The sequence below is a fragment of the Cyprinodon tularosa genome, unplaced genomic scaffold (assembly GCF_016077235.1).
Source record: "Cyprinodon tularosa strain WSP-4 unplaced genomic scaffold, ASM1607723v1 ctg315, whole genome shotgun sequence".
NCBI classification, from domain to species: domain Eukaryota; kingdom Metazoa; phylum Chordata; class Actinopteri; order Cyprinodontiformes; family Cyprinodontidae; genus Cyprinodon; species Cyprinodon tularosa.
In genome coordinates this window covers 503,434-522,334 of record NW_024039025.1, presented here as the reverse complement: position 1 = coordinate 522,334, position 18,901 = coordinate 503,434, and the positions used below count along the sequence as shown (strand labels likewise).

The window sequence follows — 18,901 nt, the reverse complement described above, 5'->3', positions numbered from 1 at the left end:
TTTATTAGTATTTTTCACAGTTGTTTACATACACAATGTGCAGAAACACTTCACATTCAATATAACATAACATAAAACCTTTTCTTGGGAGCCATTTCTCTATTTCACCTTTGTCCCATCTGGTTTTATCTAGTTCTTTATTTTTTGTTGCTGTCTTTTGTCTTGAATGTTGTCTATTTCATCCACTGTTCTTCCACTTTTTGGTTTGCTGAAATCTCAAATGTTGTCAGTTTTTTTCATAATGTAGATTTCTTCTTTTATTCCACCTTTTTTTTCTTGACTTGTTAACTTTTTTTTCTACTTAATTTACAGTAAGTAATAAATCATTCAAGGGCTCATCTAATTTTTTTTAATGCCAAAATAAGATGTACAGCCATGTAGCAGCATTTTAGCTAAATGGCTGGATATAGATCTTGTGCTTCTAGACTTCACTGAGGGATGGATGGACTCCATTTGTAAGGGTATGCAAGTGCTCAAAAACAGTAACTTGCCCTATAAAGTGTTTAGGTGTGACAATTGCATTCCAGGTGAATTTGTAAAAAAAAAAAAAATTAAAATAATAAGTAATAAGTTTTTATTCATGAATATAACTTAAGTTTATGAATATTTCTTCAGTCGGGGGAGAAAAAAAGACAATGCCAAAGCCGCTTTTCTTATCATAATGGAACTTTGTCTCATATGCATAAATTCCCATTGTCTACTGTACATGCATTCTCCAACTGACTGCACACATTTCTGTAAAAACAGCATTCTGTCGTCAAAAGATTAGACACATTGACACATGACACTGCTCCCAAAATTGTTGCACACTGCACACTTTTTTTTCTCATTTGAACAAACTACTCTTGTGTGCTAATTTTAATCAATGTGTGCAAATTTTAACTGGGATATTCTACTTTTGTCAAAAATTTTCAAATGTATCCTATTTTAATGAAACAGTATACAATATTTTGGGAAATGTGTGTTGTTTTTCAGGAAAAGCCTTTTATCAATTGAAACTCTAACATTTAAAGATAATAGATATACATTAAGTACTTTGAAATTGAGACATGTTTAGTGAGTGGCTTCCTGTTTTCATATGACTTTATGCCCATATCAGTAAACCATTGCTCTAAATGGGAAAACCAGGAGAGCGGTGCAGCATCCATGCCAGGAATGGGCTAAATTCAGGCTAAATTCACCCATATTTACAGTCACAGTCCCAATGAAAAAGTTTTAAACAATTGTAAAGCAGGATAGAGGACATTAGCAAAGCTCTGGATCAACAAACCTTCATCATGTGTTGAGTTTATCAGTATGATTAATTAGAGTAAACCTGGTTTGCTCCTAAACTTCTAAGGAGTACCTTCCTGTTCTATAATCTCTTTTTTATTTTGAGTTCACTTTATGGCGCTGAGCTCAGCTTGAGTTGACTACAATTAACTCAGCAAATTTTCCAGGGTTGTAACTTTCCACCCATCTGCCACCTTGCCTGCAGCATTTTGACCCTTGCTCTCTACCTGTTTTTCTCCAGTTCATTATAGTTATCTATTGTGTTTGTAATATTCCGCCAAAACTTCAGATTTGTTTTCACTAACCATATCCTTGAGTTTTTAATTTACTAAACTGAATCCTAAACTGATTCAAGGAAGTTATCTTGACTTCCAGCATTTTGATGTTATCCCTAAAAATCTTGGATCTGGCTATAAAATAGTGTTATAACATTGTTTTTAATCCTGTCAAAGAAAACAAAAAGGAATGCCTAAGTAGCTTCTTGTAAGGAGTTAACTATCATAATTAAAAACAACTTACTTGAGGAGGTCATTTTGGGGCCATACAGCTACCACAATAGGTAGGTAAAAATCTGCAGTGTAGTTTTTTTAAGCACCTCTAAAATGTCTTGCTATTAATCTAGACATACACAGGGTTTTATGAAACAAACTACTGCTTAGATCCATATTCAAGTTCAGTCTCTTCTGGAGAATTTTCTGAAGGTTTATGTGGCTCATTTTTATCTTATCCAGCAGAGGGCAGTATATCACAGGCTGTATTACAAGAGCGTCGTTGATGCATCTTAAAAAGATGTAATAAAAACAATAGTGAAAAAAGTGTCTGCTGTGCTGTTTTTCTTTTATTTCTTCTTATACATATGGACTTAAGGAACCTGGGGGTGTTTAACCCTTATGTCATTTGCTGCCTTGCAAATGTACTCTTAGTATATTATAGTTAAAAAGTAAGGTTAATTAAGTTACTTTAAATGCAATTAAAGGAAGAAGAGATATATCAAATAAGTTTTAATCTTCATATCCCTTTTCAGACAATAAGCATTAATTAATATTCATAAACAAATCATTAATCAATGTTAGATCTCAGGCTACATATACTGGCATGTTCATTAAGTGGGAGATTGTGTTTATTTTATTAGCTTCTGTATAGGTTCAAACGAATTAAATGCATTTGGAACTGAAAATGTAATTTATTTCATATATTATTTTATATTTTCTGAAATTGATTTATCGATTGTTATTTTTTATTATTTGTTAATTTTCTGAAATGAATTTCATTCATTCATTCAAATTCCATTTATTTATACCCCTCAGCTTTATTTTGATACAAAAATGAATTTATGGGTAATTTCCTTTTTTCTAATAGCAGACCAACAAAAAATAGAGCATAATAGTGAAGTAGAAATTAAAAGTTATTTTGCTTTAGGAATGAATATAAAGATATTAAGTCTCTTTAAAAATAAATCCAGCGCAACACAAATAAGTAGACAGGGTCCATTTAATACACTGTTTAAACATGAATGTGATCATTAGTGATTAAAATTTATCACATGAGGGAAGAAATGTGTCTCAAAGGTCAGGGAAGACATGGAGGAGTTGGGTGAATTTTTTTAAACCATATCCACTACTAACAAGCCATGAAAGGAGAGCCATAATTTAAAAAAGAAGGCAGTGAGAGAATCTGTTTACTAGTTGTCCACAATTCATATAGGGGTTAAAGCAACCCTGTGGAAAATTTTATTCTGGTGGGATGAGACCAAAACCTTTGGTGTCCAGACAGTGTTTGTTTAAACTGACTGGTCTAGACCCGTTTTATTTTAAATAGACTAAATAAACTGGTACTGACACGGAGTACATCTGTAATTAAAACGAAAGTTGGTTCAAGAGACTCAGGGGAGCTGATTACAAATGCATTTTCAAAATTTCTCTTCACACTTTTGTTCTACTATGTGTCAGTTTATCATCGGAAAACCCAGTAATGTTAACTCGACGTTTGTGGTTCTTATGTGAACAAATAGAAATAAGTTAACAGGACATGAATACCCTTTAAGGGCACTTTAAATTATGATCTACATAGTTATTTCAACTGACTTTGAATATGTTGTGTAGAACTCCAACCTAACTGAAATCTCTTAGGGGTTTATTACCAAACAATGACACAGACATGACACTGTGAACTAGTTACCTATATTCAGGGAGTGCTCTGGCCTTTTACCCAATCAGGAGCTCCAACAAACAGGCAGGAATAAGCAGGTTTGTGAGCTCTGAGGTCTAACAGGGGGACATTTAAGCTTAACACTTGCGCTTTGACCTCTAAAGTTAAATATGCAGAGAGTTTGTTCTCCTTCATGGACAGCAAACGCCTTGTGCTCAGCAGGGTGAACTTGACGCTCCAAGGTATTACACGGGACTCTTATTGTTGCGTAAGGCTGCTGTCGTATGAAGGGGGACAAAGTCCACTGTAATCTGGGACATCAGGCAGAAGCTTAAGTAACTCCTAAAAAAAGCAAATACCCTTTACTCCTCATTCCTTACATACCTTAGTTTACTCAGTAACTTTAATTAAACACTTAGATTGGCGATTTAGTGGAAATTCACCACCAGCATTCAGATAACATTTTTTAATCAATCTAGAAACCAGTTTATGTGTAATAAAGTTAAACTTTTATTCCAAACCAAACATGGTCACATAAACAATTTTACAATTTACAGTACATTAAACATGAATAGTTACATATACATATTATAGCATACCTTTAGTCACTTTTTTGTTCCATATACATTAAAACTAGTACACATGACTTCAAATATACAAGAAATTTAAATACCGTCAAAAATGCATAACAGCAATATTAAAGTGGAATGTTCCATTTTAAATGTTTGAGCCTGTCTGCAGGCTTTTGTTACATCAGTGTGAGGCAATTTGGAAGACTAATGAGGGAGGATGGCAAGCTAAAAGTACAGGAATACTTCTCGACTCATGCCGTTCATTCTGAACCCAGCAGTAGTGCAGTCTTTCAGCGTCTCCATCAGTGGTAATGTGCAAATGAAGGTATGATGCATCGTTTGAGTCCCGCTAAGTTTGAACTTAGTGCTACACTTTAATGCTTACAGAAAAAATATACAATATTCAGTAAATGATGATAAATCATCCCAGTTCACCTGATTTAGGTCTACGAAACTGCAATGTCCACAAAGAAAAAAAAACAACCCCAAATGATTTGGAATCTGATGGAGAGGTAAGAAAGAAAAAAAAAACACCTCCAAGAGAAATTAAACTCCTTCTCTGTAACATTCAGCTTCTTCTGACTCCCTTTTTAATGAAAAAAAAAAAAGTACCAAAAATGTATAACATCTCTGGCAAGGCTAGATAAAGTAGCTCCCCCTGGGTAATTGGAGGGAAGATGTTTCACTCCATGGAATGAAAACCTATTCCAGGTTTGGTTTTTATTATTTTGCTTGTTGTTATTCCTTTTTTTTTTAAAAAGAGTGGACATTTTGTTTGTGTGCTTGTCAGTTGGGACATATAGGAAGCCGTTAAGCTGCCTGAGCTATGTGCAAAAATCCTCCACCAACCAGTTTGTGATGGGAATTTAAGACTAAAAGGGGATTCAGGAATGGAGGAGAAAACTAATCCCAACCAGTTAATTACAGCAGATATCCCCTCTGTGCAAGTGTTTAAAAAAAGAAAACACTCAAGTTTTAGAGCGAATATGATAAGTCATCATGCTGCTGAAGTGCATCACGGGGCTTGGTTTGGGAGTAAACCATCAATCTGATGGGAAACAATAGGTGGAGGTCAAGATGCAAGTCAAGTCCACAACATGACACAGTGAATCTATGTCCAGTGAGTGAAAACTAGTGTCCGTACTGGATTCCATTTGAATCCTATAGGTAGGAGTCCATGGAAGGGGCATAAGAAAAGCCCACAAAGGCCTCAGCTGCCTCTTTTATGCTGGCAGTGGAGAGGGCGCAGTCTGGGGAGCAGCCGATAGAGTTGGGAACCGGCTCATCCGTGAACTCTGGATCAAAGTGCCGCAGGTCATTAGGTCCCGTCTGCAGGAGAGAGAGAGAAACAGAGGGGATTAGTGTTGCTTTCCAGCACCTCGCCTTAATTGGACATGCTCAAGATCACAGAGCAGATGTTGCATGGTTTTGATCTTGTTATGCAAGCACAAATAAGGGAGTAAATAAGGTGACTATGCATGGGTCAGTTAACAATGATGGCTTCAAGGTATTACCACAAAATTAATTCATTTAGGAACAGCTTGTCAGAAAAGCTTTCGACCTGCCAATTTTACTATAACTTGAATAAGTACGAAAGGCTGGGCTCCTTTAGCTTCACAGCTTAACTTTCTGCATTTTCTAAAATCAAATTACAATTGTTACTGTGCTTTATAACACCAGAAAATAAAATCTGACCTGAAACTTCCTCTGTTATTAAATTTAAAGAACTTTAAAAATATATGAACAGTTGATTCCAGTAGTGGATCTATGCCAAAAAATGTCTGCTGAACAGATGTTAAAGCATTTTAAGAAACTTACCACATTAGGGTTAAAGGGAGGCGTTATCTTCTTGGCGTTGAGGTCATCCCAGTTGATAGGAGAGAAAAACATGTGTTTCTTGATTTCAATCTGAGGAAAATGCACACAAAAGATTAGTTCAACATTGACAATCAGCATGCATCAGCACATAAGACAGCAAAACAAACAGATAAACACTCACAAAGTCCTCTGTGCAGCCCAATCTCTTGGTGCGGTCTTTTTGTAGCAGCCCCTCCAAAAGCTGTCTGGCTGAATTGGAGATGTTGGGTTTCAGTTGAAGAGGCTTGTTTAGGATGTTGTCGTACATTTCTGCTGTGTTTCGGCTGTAGAACGGAGGCTGCGGAGATAAAAAGATGGACATTTTCAACACAGAGGAGTTTTGCTTAATGCATCATGAATGTATTTCTTAAAGGAGTAGGTTTAGACTTTTTATGTTAATTATTATGTGCTACATACCAGGCCATACAGCATTTCATATAGAACAGCTCCCAAGCACCACCAGTCTACTGTCCTGTCGTATGGTTGCTTGTGTAGCACCTCAGGAGCCAAATACTATAAAGGATGGGGGGGGGGGGGGGGGAAATCATTAAACTTAAAATTTTGGCAAAGTGGGAAAATAATCACAAATAACAAAACACTGTCTCCTTACCTCTGGCGTACCACAGAACGTCGACGTAGTCCCATTGGGTTCGATATTCTCCTTGCAGAGGCCAAAATCTGTGAGGATTATGTGGCCCTGTGAGTCCAGCAGGATGTTCTCTGGCTTTAGGTCTCTGTAGACGATGTTGAGGGAGTGCAGGTACCCCAGTGCGCTGGCGATCTCTGCAGCGTAAAACCTAGCTCTGGGCTCCAGGAAGCAGCGCTCTCTTTGGAGGTGGTAGAACAGCTGCAATAAAAGAAAACAAAAAAGAAAAAGATTATATATTAAATATTTTCTTTCCTGAAATTGTAAACTATATATAAAGGGGGGTTTGGGGCAGGAAATTAGTATGAAAAAAAAAAGAATATTAAAAAGACAGAGCTAAGAGGGGAAACCGGATGGGAGGAAATAAAAAGGCAGGAAGGCGACTCGCTTAAAAAAGTTTGACAAGAGAAGACAGATGAAACGAGAGCCAAAGGTGGAGAGAAAGAGAGAGCAACAGGATGGAGGAGAAGAAAGGAGAAATAAAAGAGTAAATGTGCTCCACTTCCTGATGAGTTTCATATTTAATCAGCACTGTCTTTGCTCGTGCAACAATAGCAGGAAATTAGCTCGATTAGACACATAAGAGACTCCGCTGCGCTGCTAATTTTGGAGCTCAGTCGCTCCCCTGCCGTCAGAGCCCACCCCATGGTTTCCTAAACGGTGATTTCCCCCCCAGTAAAAAAACTAATAATCTGCCTCTCAAGACAGGATTTCCCCTCCGTCTAAGCTGGGAGAAAATCATTGACTCATTCTCTAAAAGCATTCACCTCTAACACGTTAGCTTGTTTCATTGTGATCTATAAGCTCTGATGCGTTTTATATTATCTGCACTCAGGCAGACACCAAAAGCACCCTGTCCTTCCTTTAATTATTTTATCGTTAACTATAACTAACTTTAGAAGTTATTTCAGTCAAGTATTAGCCATTTTTTTAGTCCTTTTTAGATTTCAGCAATGTTCCATAAAGCTAATATGTTAAAACGTGGTATTAAGAGTAAAAAAAAAAAAACATTTTAGTAAAATGCTTCTTTTCAAGTAAGAACTTACGTCTGTGTCCAGGTTTTAATCTTATTATAGAGCTAAGACAAATGCAAAGCCTGCTACCGAGCTGGGTTCCTAATGAATGGGAATATTTAACCATTGTGGAAAAGTTAACAAAGGCTATTATTTCAATATTTTTTATGATTTAAACACAAGCTTGTTTTTTTTTGGGGGGGGGGATGTTTTTAAACTGGATTATTAGCATAAGAAATGCAGCTGAATAAGAGCATTTGAAATATTGACAAGTATTTAACTGACCTTTAATTAAGCTGTTAGCATTTTAACTATACTTCGAAATAATTCAATATGAATCGCAAATAAAATGCACATAGACATATTTTTGTAGTTAAAACTCTAACAGATTATTTTAGCTGTGTTGTATTTTTCTTCTCAATCATCTTTCTTTCCAGTTTTAAGTTCAGGGTACAGTTAAGCAAAACACCTCACCTCTCCTCCGTTGATGTAGTCCAAGACGAAGTAGAGTTTGTCTGCAGTTTGGAAGGAAAAATGCAGACCCACTAAAAATGGATGTTTGACATTCTTTAGCAGTACATTCCTCTCTGACATGATGTGTTTCTCCTGAAACCAAAAAAAAAAAAAAACATTGCAGGGTTAGACTGGTTTACCATAAACACGCCTTGTGACGTACTGGTCTGTTTATGTGTGTGTATTTCTAGATACAGGCATTTCGTCACATACCTCCTTCTTTTTGAGAATAGCCTTCTTCTGTAACACCTTGACTGCGTAAAACTGGTCATCTGTGCGGTGACGGGCGAGAAGCACCTTGCCAAAGCTGCCCTTTCCAATAACTTTCAGGAAGTGGAAGTCACTTGGCTTAGCTGAGGGGTTAGATGATGGCCCAAGGTTGATCTGCTGGGATGGACTGGGCTGTCAGGGTGCAGATGCAAAAAATAGGGAAGTTAAGTATCAGAATGGGTTAAGCAGAGAATATGTATAAGCAGCCCTGGAAACAAAAAGGCTAAGATTTGCTAAGTGTACTCACAGGAGGAGAGGGGTTTGAATTCATGAGCTCAGGATCCTGTGGAGGAGTCAAATTCAGGATAGACTGCACCTCAGGACTGGAAGAAAAAAAAAAGTATTAAGCTGTATGAAATGAAACAACATCAGCTGATTTAAAAAAAAGTTAGTTTTAGAAAGTCCCCAGCAGGGAAAAAAAGTCTTGCTTTTATAGCTTTGGGTTTCCCAAACAATGTGTCCTGTGGTGGAGGAAGAACAATAATATGAGTCAGAAAGTACTCACTGCTTGCAGGCGTAGGAGTTTGTGGACAGCTTCTGAATAAAGTCATTTAGACCCATCCTCCTCTGTTTCATAAAAGCTGCAAAACAACAATAAAAAGAAAGAAAATACATTTAAAAAAGGCTCCAAGAATAAGACAGCTGAGGGAATGAAACATTTCATCTCGTCAAATCAAATCCATACCAGTGACTAATTCCACAAGGCCCCTAGTCTTTGAATAAGTAAGAGCAGGCTTCTCTGTTTCTGTTTTGATCGTCATGTTGAGTTCAGGATCCGTACCACCCTGCTTAAAAGACGAATCCAATTTGACATTCAACACTTCCAGCTCTTTTTATAAAGAGTCCTAAAGAGGGAGGAGCTGGCAACGCCTCCTAAAGGGGGGCGACTCTATGGAAACATTCCGCTTTGGTAAATATAGAGAGGTGATCGATCCCAGTTAGGCCAATAGAGGGCAGCTGCGCTCCAAACGCCTCGTTTGCGTCAGAGAAGTTTAATGAAAAAAACTTCTCAGCTCACTGGAACATTTCTGCTTGCACATATGCTTGTGCAATTCCATGACTACCCTGATTTTGCAACTAGTCTACTAAAAGTAAAAAAAAATAAAACTCCAATAACTTAAAGTCTCTGAGAGACTTTGTTTTTTGCAACATTTTAAACATTGGTTTGTTTTCTTTCTGTTACCTTTCCGCTATAGAAACAGGCTGAGAAAATAGATTAATACATGTTTGACTGTAATACTAGAAGAAATATCTCATAGGTTTTCTATGCTGGCTCTTTAAAGCTAGGGAGTGACGCAGAGCCACAAAAGGGGGAAGGAGGGGAGGCTACATGCCAAGAAAGGCCGCTGTAAGTGGAAAAGTACAGAGTGAGAAACTGCTGAACACCTCTAGTCCAAAAAGCAAGAGGAAACAATCCGCAACAGAGTCCTCTCAGAAAAGATCCACAGTTCTTAAAGCGTCCGATTAGAATATGAATAAAATGGGAAAACGCAGCTTTGCATCAAGTAAATAACAGTTATATAAAGCACCAGATACAAGTTTATCTTACACCCCTCTGTGGATATATAAATGGAATGTATGTAAGAGGATACAACCTGTGAAAGGCAAACTCATTCCCACAGAACATACCACTGACTGTGCGTAAAATGGATAAAGACGCAGAGGACGCACCAACACCGCGCTTCTCAGCTTTACATAACAATAACGAACAGTTGTAATAAACTTAGTCCTGACTATGCCTACTAACTTGGAGTATAAGGGTCCCACATTAAAACGCAAACAAACCTTTAAGCTCTGATGGAGTTTTCATATTCCTGCTGCAGCTCCAGAGTTCAACAAGTCGCCAGACAGAGCTGTGAGGCTGCTGGAGCTCTTATAGCTACGGGACTCCCTATCAGCGAGGAGTTTCCATAGATAACAGCATCATAAATCATTTTATGACTCCCTGAACTTTTACTCTCAAATTCAAGGTGCAGAAAGTGGTGTGGCAGCTGATAAATACTTTATCGGAGAGTGAGAAGGGGTTAAAATAGAAAATATAGAGGCTGCGGAATGTTTAGAGGTGATTTCTCCAAGTTCCTGCTTTCTATACTTACAGGTCAAAGCGGCCGTTTTGTCTTTCATAAGGATGCCTTTAACTCCTGGGTCACAACAAGCAGAGAGGCTGCGGGCTCCTTGGTAGCGAGGTAATCAAACTACAGCGCATTCCTCTTCTTGGAGAGCTTTTTTTTTTTGCTTTCTTTTTTCATTTTAATCAGGGCGGAGACGCACCGCCTCTATTTCCTTCCATTCCACGGTTTTGAGTTTCACGGGTGGTGGCATGACTTCTCACAAGTGGAGGGTTGAGAGTGAATGAATGGTTCCTTTAAATGCTCAACTTTCAAGTTCAACCCTTGTTTTAGAGACTGAAAATATCTTTTTTTTTTTTTTAGATTTTTTGTTTTGTTTTGTTTTTATCCCTTCTAGTAACAAATAACAAGTAACAATGAAATGACAGTAAAACACCAGTTCATCCACACTGGAATGGGTTTTTTTTAGATTAAAGAATATCAATGGCTCATCTTCGCCATCCACATTCCTTATCACCACAAAGAAAAGATAACTTTTGTTTAAAACAGACAAAAATTTGAAAGGGTATAAGAGAGCCATGATGATAAACCAGGAAAAAATTGGGATTTGCTTAGGTACTAATGATAATAGATACAATCAATGGCGTAACTATCAGTAAGCATAGACTGCAGTTGCTTAGGGGCCCCCGGCCTCTTAGGTGCCCCGCCGCTGACACCTGGAGGGCCCCCTATGCAATTGTGGACTAGGACATCTGTTTGCAAATGTAATGGTGCAAAGAAATCCACTAAAACCCACCTGACACTAAGATGACAGACCGGACCTTATTTTTACCCCAACACATGGTAGATTTCACCATGATGGTGAACCATTTAAACACGACACCAATAGCAAAGCAGACAGTGGTACTTTTAATTACCATGTTAATAACTGTGTATAGTTCAGTAGACGGTTGGTAAAAATACACTCATATAATATGTTTCAAACCGTAATAAAGATCTTAAAATAACGATGTATTTGAATATTTTATTTTTTACACTACGACTTGGAATTATGGGTAATCCACAGCGTAGATTAAAACCATAACCATTACGTACAATGTGTTAGCGATGATGGATACCAAAAAAAGGTACTTAAGCGGATTCTCAAGGTAAGTCAAGGTAGCCCGATAAGACAAATTTTACAGCAGAATATACTAAAGTATATCCATGTCTGGGGAAGGTCTATTGCTGTTGGATACAATAACCATGTATTTCTCATTTATGTTTTAAAACATAGATATAACGTGTCCACACATTCATATTTTGAAACAGCCACTTTCACTGCAATCATTACGCAAGGTGGCCATTTAGTATGTTAAACCAATTGCTGTCCAGGGAGGGAGAATGGACTTGGTTGTAAAGTCACAAGGACATATTATTGTATTTACAAATGGAAAATGCACAAATTAAAAAGGGGGCGTGTCATTTACTGCACAAAGTCAGTGGTAAAGCCGGGCTTACACTGTGCGATTTTTTTTCCCCTATTAGGGCCGACTTTCCAGTCGTGCGAGCATTTTTCGATCAGGCCGACTTTCAGCCTGATTGTGCGTCACGTAGTGTACTGGGGGTAACGGGGGGCTATCAGTCTCTCACGACCAGCTCCCAATCAGGAATCATTAGGTTGGGAGAAAATCAAACATGTTTGAAACCACGAGCGTCGTGGGCAAATCGCTCAGTGGGTATGTGCAAACAAGGATTCTTCTTCTTCTTCCTCTCAGATGAAAGCACAAAAGCTTGGTGGGTGTGTGAGTGAAATGGAGTTCTTTCTGTAAAATTGACAGACCATAGTAGCCAAGTTTGCACAGCCATTTCTTTGTCCAAATATGTCGTCGCCTTTTCTTTTTAGGGCTTTCAGCACAAAATTGCACAAATTGCCAAGGCAGCGTTTCACTCTAGTGAGTTTCACATTCCTCTTCTACTCGTTTGGCTTCTGGATAGACGAGTCCGAGTAGCGCCATCTCACTGCGGAGCTGAGTCTGAAGTTGGTTTTTAGACATACAGTGTGAGCAGGTAGATCGCATTAGAGCGTCATGCTGAACATGCATCGTTAGCCTGCGGTTTAGTCATACAGTTTGAGCTGTAGCAGCGTGAAAAGATTGAAAATTCACGCAGTGTATGCCCGGGTTAAAGGAAGTTGAGTGAAGTAAAAAATGGTGGGTGAAAAACGTCTTGCCCAAAGAACAGCAGAAACAAAAAACCCAAAACCTTTTGGAAGGAAGGAGCTAAAAATGGCCTAATCGTTTTTTGGGGGAGATTCTTAAGTCATTGACTGTTTCTATTGTCAAGAGTCAACAAACAGACATAGCCAGGATATGAACTACAACATTTGCAATCCTTGCATAAAGCCAAACCACATCAATTTATTTTGCAACTGTATTGGATAGGCTTGTCCCGATCCGATCCACGTATCGGATCGGGACGCAGATATTGGCAAAAAAATGCGTATCGGCAAAGCATGTAAAATGCCGATCCAGACTGCCGATCCAGTTTTAAAAAAAAAATCTGGTCCGTATTTTCCAGTTTCGCCGATTGAAACGATCCATTCCACTATTTTGCGCCAGTGTTCCCCTGTTTTGCATTTTTATTAAAACTTACAGTAATACTTGCACCTTTAACTGTTTACGGTTTTACTGCTCACTGTGCAATTTCAGATTGCTCTTCATAATTTTGTCCAGTTTGTGTTTATCTCTTAATAAACAGATAAGTTTGTTGTTACCAAGCATTGTGTTTTATTCAATCTCACCTAATTTAGCTGGCTAGATGTTATCAAGAGTACTAAAACCCTTTTCAACATGAGTCTTACAACTAAGGCTAAATACTTTAACTTAAACTTAAATACATGCTCGGATAGGCTGGTATCGGCCAGTATCGGTATCGGATCGGAAGTCCAAAAACAATATCGGTATCGGATCGGAAGTGCAAAAACCTGGATCGGGACATCTCTAGTATTGGAGATTGGAGACCGTTTTAGAGGTCTAGAATCCAAGCTGGCCGGGATCATCACGTTCAGTAATGATATGGGGAGCAAAGTCATCTGTGGGTGTTAATTAGAGACTGTGTTTTATCAAGTACAAAACCAGTACATTTGCTAACAGATCATTTTAGAGCACTTTGTCCTTCCCTCTGCTTATAATGTTTATAAAGGAGCTTCTCTCATTTTCCAATAAAAACCTTGGTTTTATCTCACACAGCTGAAAGCACCAGTACCTGATTTAAGGAGTATGTTGTCCCTGGTTTGTCTTAGCTGCAGACTCAGCTGATCTACATCAGATAGAATCCAAGGAGAATAGTTAACAAGAAAATATTAACAAATATCTAAATTCTACATCCTCTTGATGCAGTAATTTAAGCAGACGGACCCTGGGTTCAGTGCATACATTTACAGTACATGGACATACTTTTCTGGAGTCTTATAGCAGGATTAATTTTTTTTATTATTATTATTTGTCTATTTAGTTATGAAATTTTCTTAAAACGTTTTTTGGTTTGGTTGGTTATAAGACTTGCAGTTGCTTAGGCTCCTGTGTAGGACAAGTTAATTGCTAGTTTAGTAATAGTTCTAATGCTAAAGTCAGACTTGCTAGCCAGTTACACGTTTTTTAAACATCAGTAGTCGTCAAAAAAAAGACTCTTCTCTGCTTTAATTTAGCTGTAGTCTTTTTTGGATAAGTTTAGAAACCTCCTTCCTATTTTAGCGAAGTTTTTATGTCACAATGACAAAGCAGTTCCCTTTCAGTTTATTTTTTGATAACAAGGGAAGATAAAACAAGCAAGCAACATGATCTGAGTTATCAGCTAGAATATCAGTGATACCTTTATGTGTCTTTTAACTGTTGAATCAATTTCTACTGAGAGATCCCGATGAGGATCTATTAAATGCATGCAACATTTGCAAAAATCAAATATGTCCTAACGTAAGCAGATTTTTTCCCCAGTGTTTTTTCTACCCCTTTTTCTTCCCCAGCTGAGGCTGTTCACACACTGGACTGCTTTGGAAATTTACTGGGTTCACAGGGGTTCAGAGCAAGAAATGCATCAGTAATTATTAACCCCATCTCCAGATAAATGAACAATTTCAATATTTTGGTCACATGTGCACACTGGTGTTTTCTAAGAATGGTGTTTCTAAGATTTATTTCAGGCGAGTTCAGTAATGGAGAAATAATGTGTTATCGTGTTTTTAATTATATTTTTGGTTTGAAACTGCCCTATGTTCTGTTATAGGAGAACGTTCAATCTGTGCGCATTTTTCACAGCTAAATCTAAAACAGCAAACAAAAATATAACTCGTAAAACTCTTTTTAACATTTGTTCTCCTGTACTTTCAGGCCTTATCACTTTTAGCTGAGGTTGGACATCCATGGCCAATATAGAGTTAAGTTTTTATTCTATCGCTTTAATTATTGTGTTTCTCTTTTTTTCTCTCCCAATGTTTACATTGATGTTTTATTATTTCAAACCTAGCTCTTTTAAACACACAATAGTGTCACATTATTATATAAAAGGGCAGCTTTAAGACTCCCCTATAATAAAGGAAACTGCAAATGTATTTTTAAAAAACTGTTTAAATGTTAGATTTGATTAGATCCAAAAATCTTTCTGCTAATTGATAACAAATGTGGGTTTATCTTTGCTAACAGAGATTTCACTTAGTAGAAACATGTAGATGAAGAAGAGTAGCATAGACCTCTTAGCTAACAAACCAACAACAACAAAGACAGCAAAAAAGTTAGAAAGTAGAAACTAAATGATTCAATCCATCCATCCATCCATCCATCCATCCATCCATCCATCCATCCATCCATCCATCCATCCATCCATCCATCCATCCATCCATCCATCCATCCATCCATCCATCCATCCATCCATCCATCCATCCATCCATCCGGGCTAAACCCTGGACAGGTCACCACCAGTCTTTCGCAGGGCAAAAATAATTACATTCTAAATATATTAAAATTATAAATTGGCTCTAAAATATGGTGCTTGGCTCTACGCCACTTCAGAAATTTTCAAACTAATAGTAATTATCATTATTTGATGTTATGTAAGTTATTACTGCTTTGAAAAAATGTATTTCACTTCTAAAACTGTTATACAGATTGCAACTACTGATTTTAATTTAGTCTTTTGGCTTTTTTTTTTTTTAGAACAAAGCAAAACCAAGGTGTTTTTTTGTTGAACGCCATATACTATGATGCTACGAAATATTTACAAATCTAAATTTATGAATAGTTCCACTGAAGCTACAGTAAAATTATTATTTTTAGTAAATTAGTAATTTTCTACCTATGTTGTTTAAGATTAAGCAATGGAAAATTGTCAAGTTTCTCTACTTTTTCTTTCTTTGATTATATCAGAAATCTAAATCATGCATGATTCTGGTCACAGTGACCATAGTTAGGTTTTATATTTTTATTTAGTCAGTCAGAAAGATTCAAGTATAGAAAATGAAAAACATTCATGTTGACTTTTACCCTCTGGTGAAATATCATAGTTGGATGACATAGGGACCCCATTTTTTTAAAATAATTTTTCTTGATTCTATTTTCAGTGTAGTCCTGTTTCTCTGACTGTGACTGGCTGCATTTGCTGTTTTCATCCTCTGACATGAGAGTTGGCTCGGAGCTCGTCTGCCTGGCTGTGTGTTTCCTGGAAGCCTTTTACAGTTGCCTTTTGTATCTCTGCTTCTGTCTCCTTGAACCCCAGTCGGCGACGGCAGATGGCCGCTCACACTGTGCCTGGTTCTGCTGGAGGTTTCTCCCTGTTAAAAGGGCGTTTTTCCTCTCCACTGTCATTACAAGCATGCTTAGTGTTAGGGATTTCCTTCAATTCAATTTGTTGATGCAATCAACTGGTTTCCTTAGAGAGAAAACTTCATATCAATTTGACTGTATGATCTGGTGAGCCGTAATGTGCCTTGAGATGACATGTGTTGTGAATTGGCGCTATAAATAAACTGAATTGAATTGAATTATAGCATAGATCTGAAAGCTGCTCTCAAAGCTGAAGGTGAAAACAAATGCTTTGTGTCTCAGCTGCTCTATATGCAGCTATTATTAGACAACAGACAAACAGATCCAAAGACAAGCAAGCATTAAGGCTAAATTATAGTTTAGGGGAAGCTAATATGGATGAGTGACTCTATAATTTTTGAATTTGACCTCATCTTATTTTGATCTGTCTGCATTAATTCAATAGCCACAGTCAAAGCTGTTATTTAGACATCCTCTGCAGCCACCTGATGCACACAGGCACACATGAACTGCGCCAAGGGCGAATAAAACCTGCAGGGAGTCAAAAGCACACACACACACACACAAGCTGGAGGACAAAGCACACCTGCAGAGAGACAGCCAGGAATACATTTTTCTAAAACAGTGACACAGAAAGGGCATTCTTTCTCAATTCTTTCAAGGTTTCCTTCATATATTATCTCACAGCACAGTCAGGAACTTTGCAACACTTTTACACTGTGCAGTTTGACAAAGACGTTTTTGCCTTAAGACAGCACAGGTGGGAGCAGTGCCATCTTACACAGTGCAAAGAACAAAGACATCACCCTCAAGGGACACAATCTGAGATCATCAACGGAGAAAACAACACGTCCTCTTTTCCACAAAGAGAATAATAATGCCTGAAAAGCAGTAAAAAGCAATGACAAAGTCTTTTTTTGTGCAAAGTCACTGGGGAGTAAAGCAGCTTAACAAGGATGTTGAAGAATACCCTTCATTAGCTCTATAGTGGTAAATGCTCTTCTCTCTAGTCTGCATCTGAGGATCCAGAACTAAATGTGACCAAAAGGAGGTGGAGGAAGAACATCAGAAAAGACCCTCTCAGTGTAAACTCCTCTCTGTCTCTCATTTGTTGGCTGCTCAGTGTCCAGGCCGTCAACAAGAGGAAGCTCCCTCACATTCAATCTGTGTATTATTTGTTGCCCTTGTGTGTTCTGGTCAAGGGTGTGTTATGTAACCACGTTATAGTGGCACTTTGCTTATACCTAAGAAATGTGCTGGCTTTCACACAGAAAGGAACAGGAGGGGTTTGCTTTGGTGTGGGACATGAATGCAAATCACTCACAGAGAACTCATAGTAATCAGTGATCCTTGTGCCCCATCACAGACGTCGTCTGTTCATCAAATCTTTTGCAGTAATTATAACTGTTTCTGTTCAAGATAAAGAGGATGTTTGGAGAATCAGTCACCCTGCTGATGAATGTGAATGAGCCACAGTGACAGCATTACAGAAAAACCTTTAAGTCTAAGGACAACAGAAAGGCCTTTATTTTGTGAGTGGACACAGTGTGTATAGATGTGGCCTCATTGGCCTACATGTCATCTCAGCTCTGTCAATGGGAAGTCATGTGACCATCATCACTCTGGGGCCAGGGTTTCCCGGTTTGAGGCTTTAGTGAATACTTTTAGAAATATCCTTTTTTTAAATGCAGGATTGCTTTAAATCAGTTTAAAAGGTCACAGTAAGACCGATTAAATTCATAAGAAGTATAAATGAAATGAATTGCACTATTTATAGCTTTGAACCACATCACATTTGGTCAAATTCCAATAACAAAGTTCAATCCAATAACAAAGTTGTTACCACTGCCAATGCATTGGTACTGGTAACAGAAAAGTTTTTGTTTTATATATATATATATATATATTTTTTATTTTTTTTTTTTACAAAAGCTGCTTAACTTGTTGTCTATCAACATTCAGCTCAACTAGACCCCTAAATAAATATAGTCTTCCAATATGTCTTTAAGAGCCACCTCAACAATAAGGAAAGTATGCCAATGTTTAATTTAATCTCAATATTAATCCAAATATCATCCAAATAACATTTGCAAGCTAATCGGAAGATGAGATCCATTCAATACACTAAACATATCAAGGATAAAATAGTGGACAAGATTAAAGCAGGATTTGGTTATAAAACACTATCTATAGGTTTAAACATCTGACAGAGCTTTATTCATGAATGGAGTTATACGACACATGTAAATCTAGACTCACAGCTGTAATGGCTATGAAGGTGTTTGCATTGAGTCTGGAGGTCTGAACATAACTTCAATTTTTGAATTTGAATTTAAATACCTTAGGTTTTATTGCATAAAAGCAAATAAAGAGTTTTTGTCTGTCATATGAAATCACAATGCAAAATGCATAAGCTAGTGAATGTAAAATGTAACATGTAAAATGGGGAGTTTTTCACAGGAAATGTAAATTTGAATATAACCTGGAAAAAAACGACAGTTGATCTTTAAGTATATTTCACAAGGAAGAATTCCCAAAGACTGAAATGTTATAAAGATTTACTGACATTTTACCCATTTTGGGAAGGAGGCTTGTGACCTGGTTATTATACAATTGACCAGATCTGTAAACATGTTCAGACATATACCTTAAACTGTTTAGTTTCTTGAGCATGGTGTCTTTAAAGGATTTATAAAGTATATGTTTCCCTTTATTTCTGAATATGTGCGTGCATTGGAGTAGGTGT

General features: G+C 37.4%; 1 protein-coding gene across 4 annotated transcripts in view; it reads right to left on the bottom strand.

The window, feature by feature from the left end:
* Window positions 1-3,912: 3,912 nt before the first annotated feature.
* Window positions 3,913-18,901, bottom strand: part of sgk1 (serum/glucocorticoid regulated kinase 1) — a 44,425-nt gene continuing 29,436 nt past the window's right edge. Inside the window, exons 1-10 of one of the 4 annotated variants that reach the window (XM_038292657.1) lie at window positions 10,388-10,535; window positions 8,797-8,872; window positions 8,539-8,614; window positions 8,235-8,423; window positions 7,983-8,114; window positions 6,460-6,696; window positions 6,267-6,362; window positions 5,992-6,147; window positions 5,811-5,900; window positions 3,913-5,321 (exon numbers count right to left, since the gene is read on the bottom strand). In XM_038292657.1, the coding sequence (XP_038148585.1) occupies window positions 5,154-5,321; window positions 5,811-5,900; window positions 5,992-6,147; window positions 6,267-6,362; window positions 6,460-6,696; window positions 7,983-8,114; window positions 8,235-8,423; window positions 8,539-8,614; window positions 8,797-8,872; window positions 10,388-10,415 (1,248 nt within the window). In that variant the 5' untranslated portion in view covers window positions 10,416-10,535 and the 3' untranslated portion in view covers window positions 3,913-5,153. Of the gene's footprint in view, window positions 5,322-5,810; window positions 5,901-5,991; window positions 6,148-6,266; window positions 6,363-6,459; window positions 6,697-7,982; window positions 8,115-8,234; window positions 8,424-8,538; window positions 8,615-8,796; window positions 8,873-8,976; window positions 9,129-10,076; window positions 10,183-10,387; window positions 10,536-18,901 lie in introns of those variants that run through there. The other 3 variants (XM_038292658.1, XM_038292655.1, XM_038292654.1) reach the window with 3 other exon arrangements.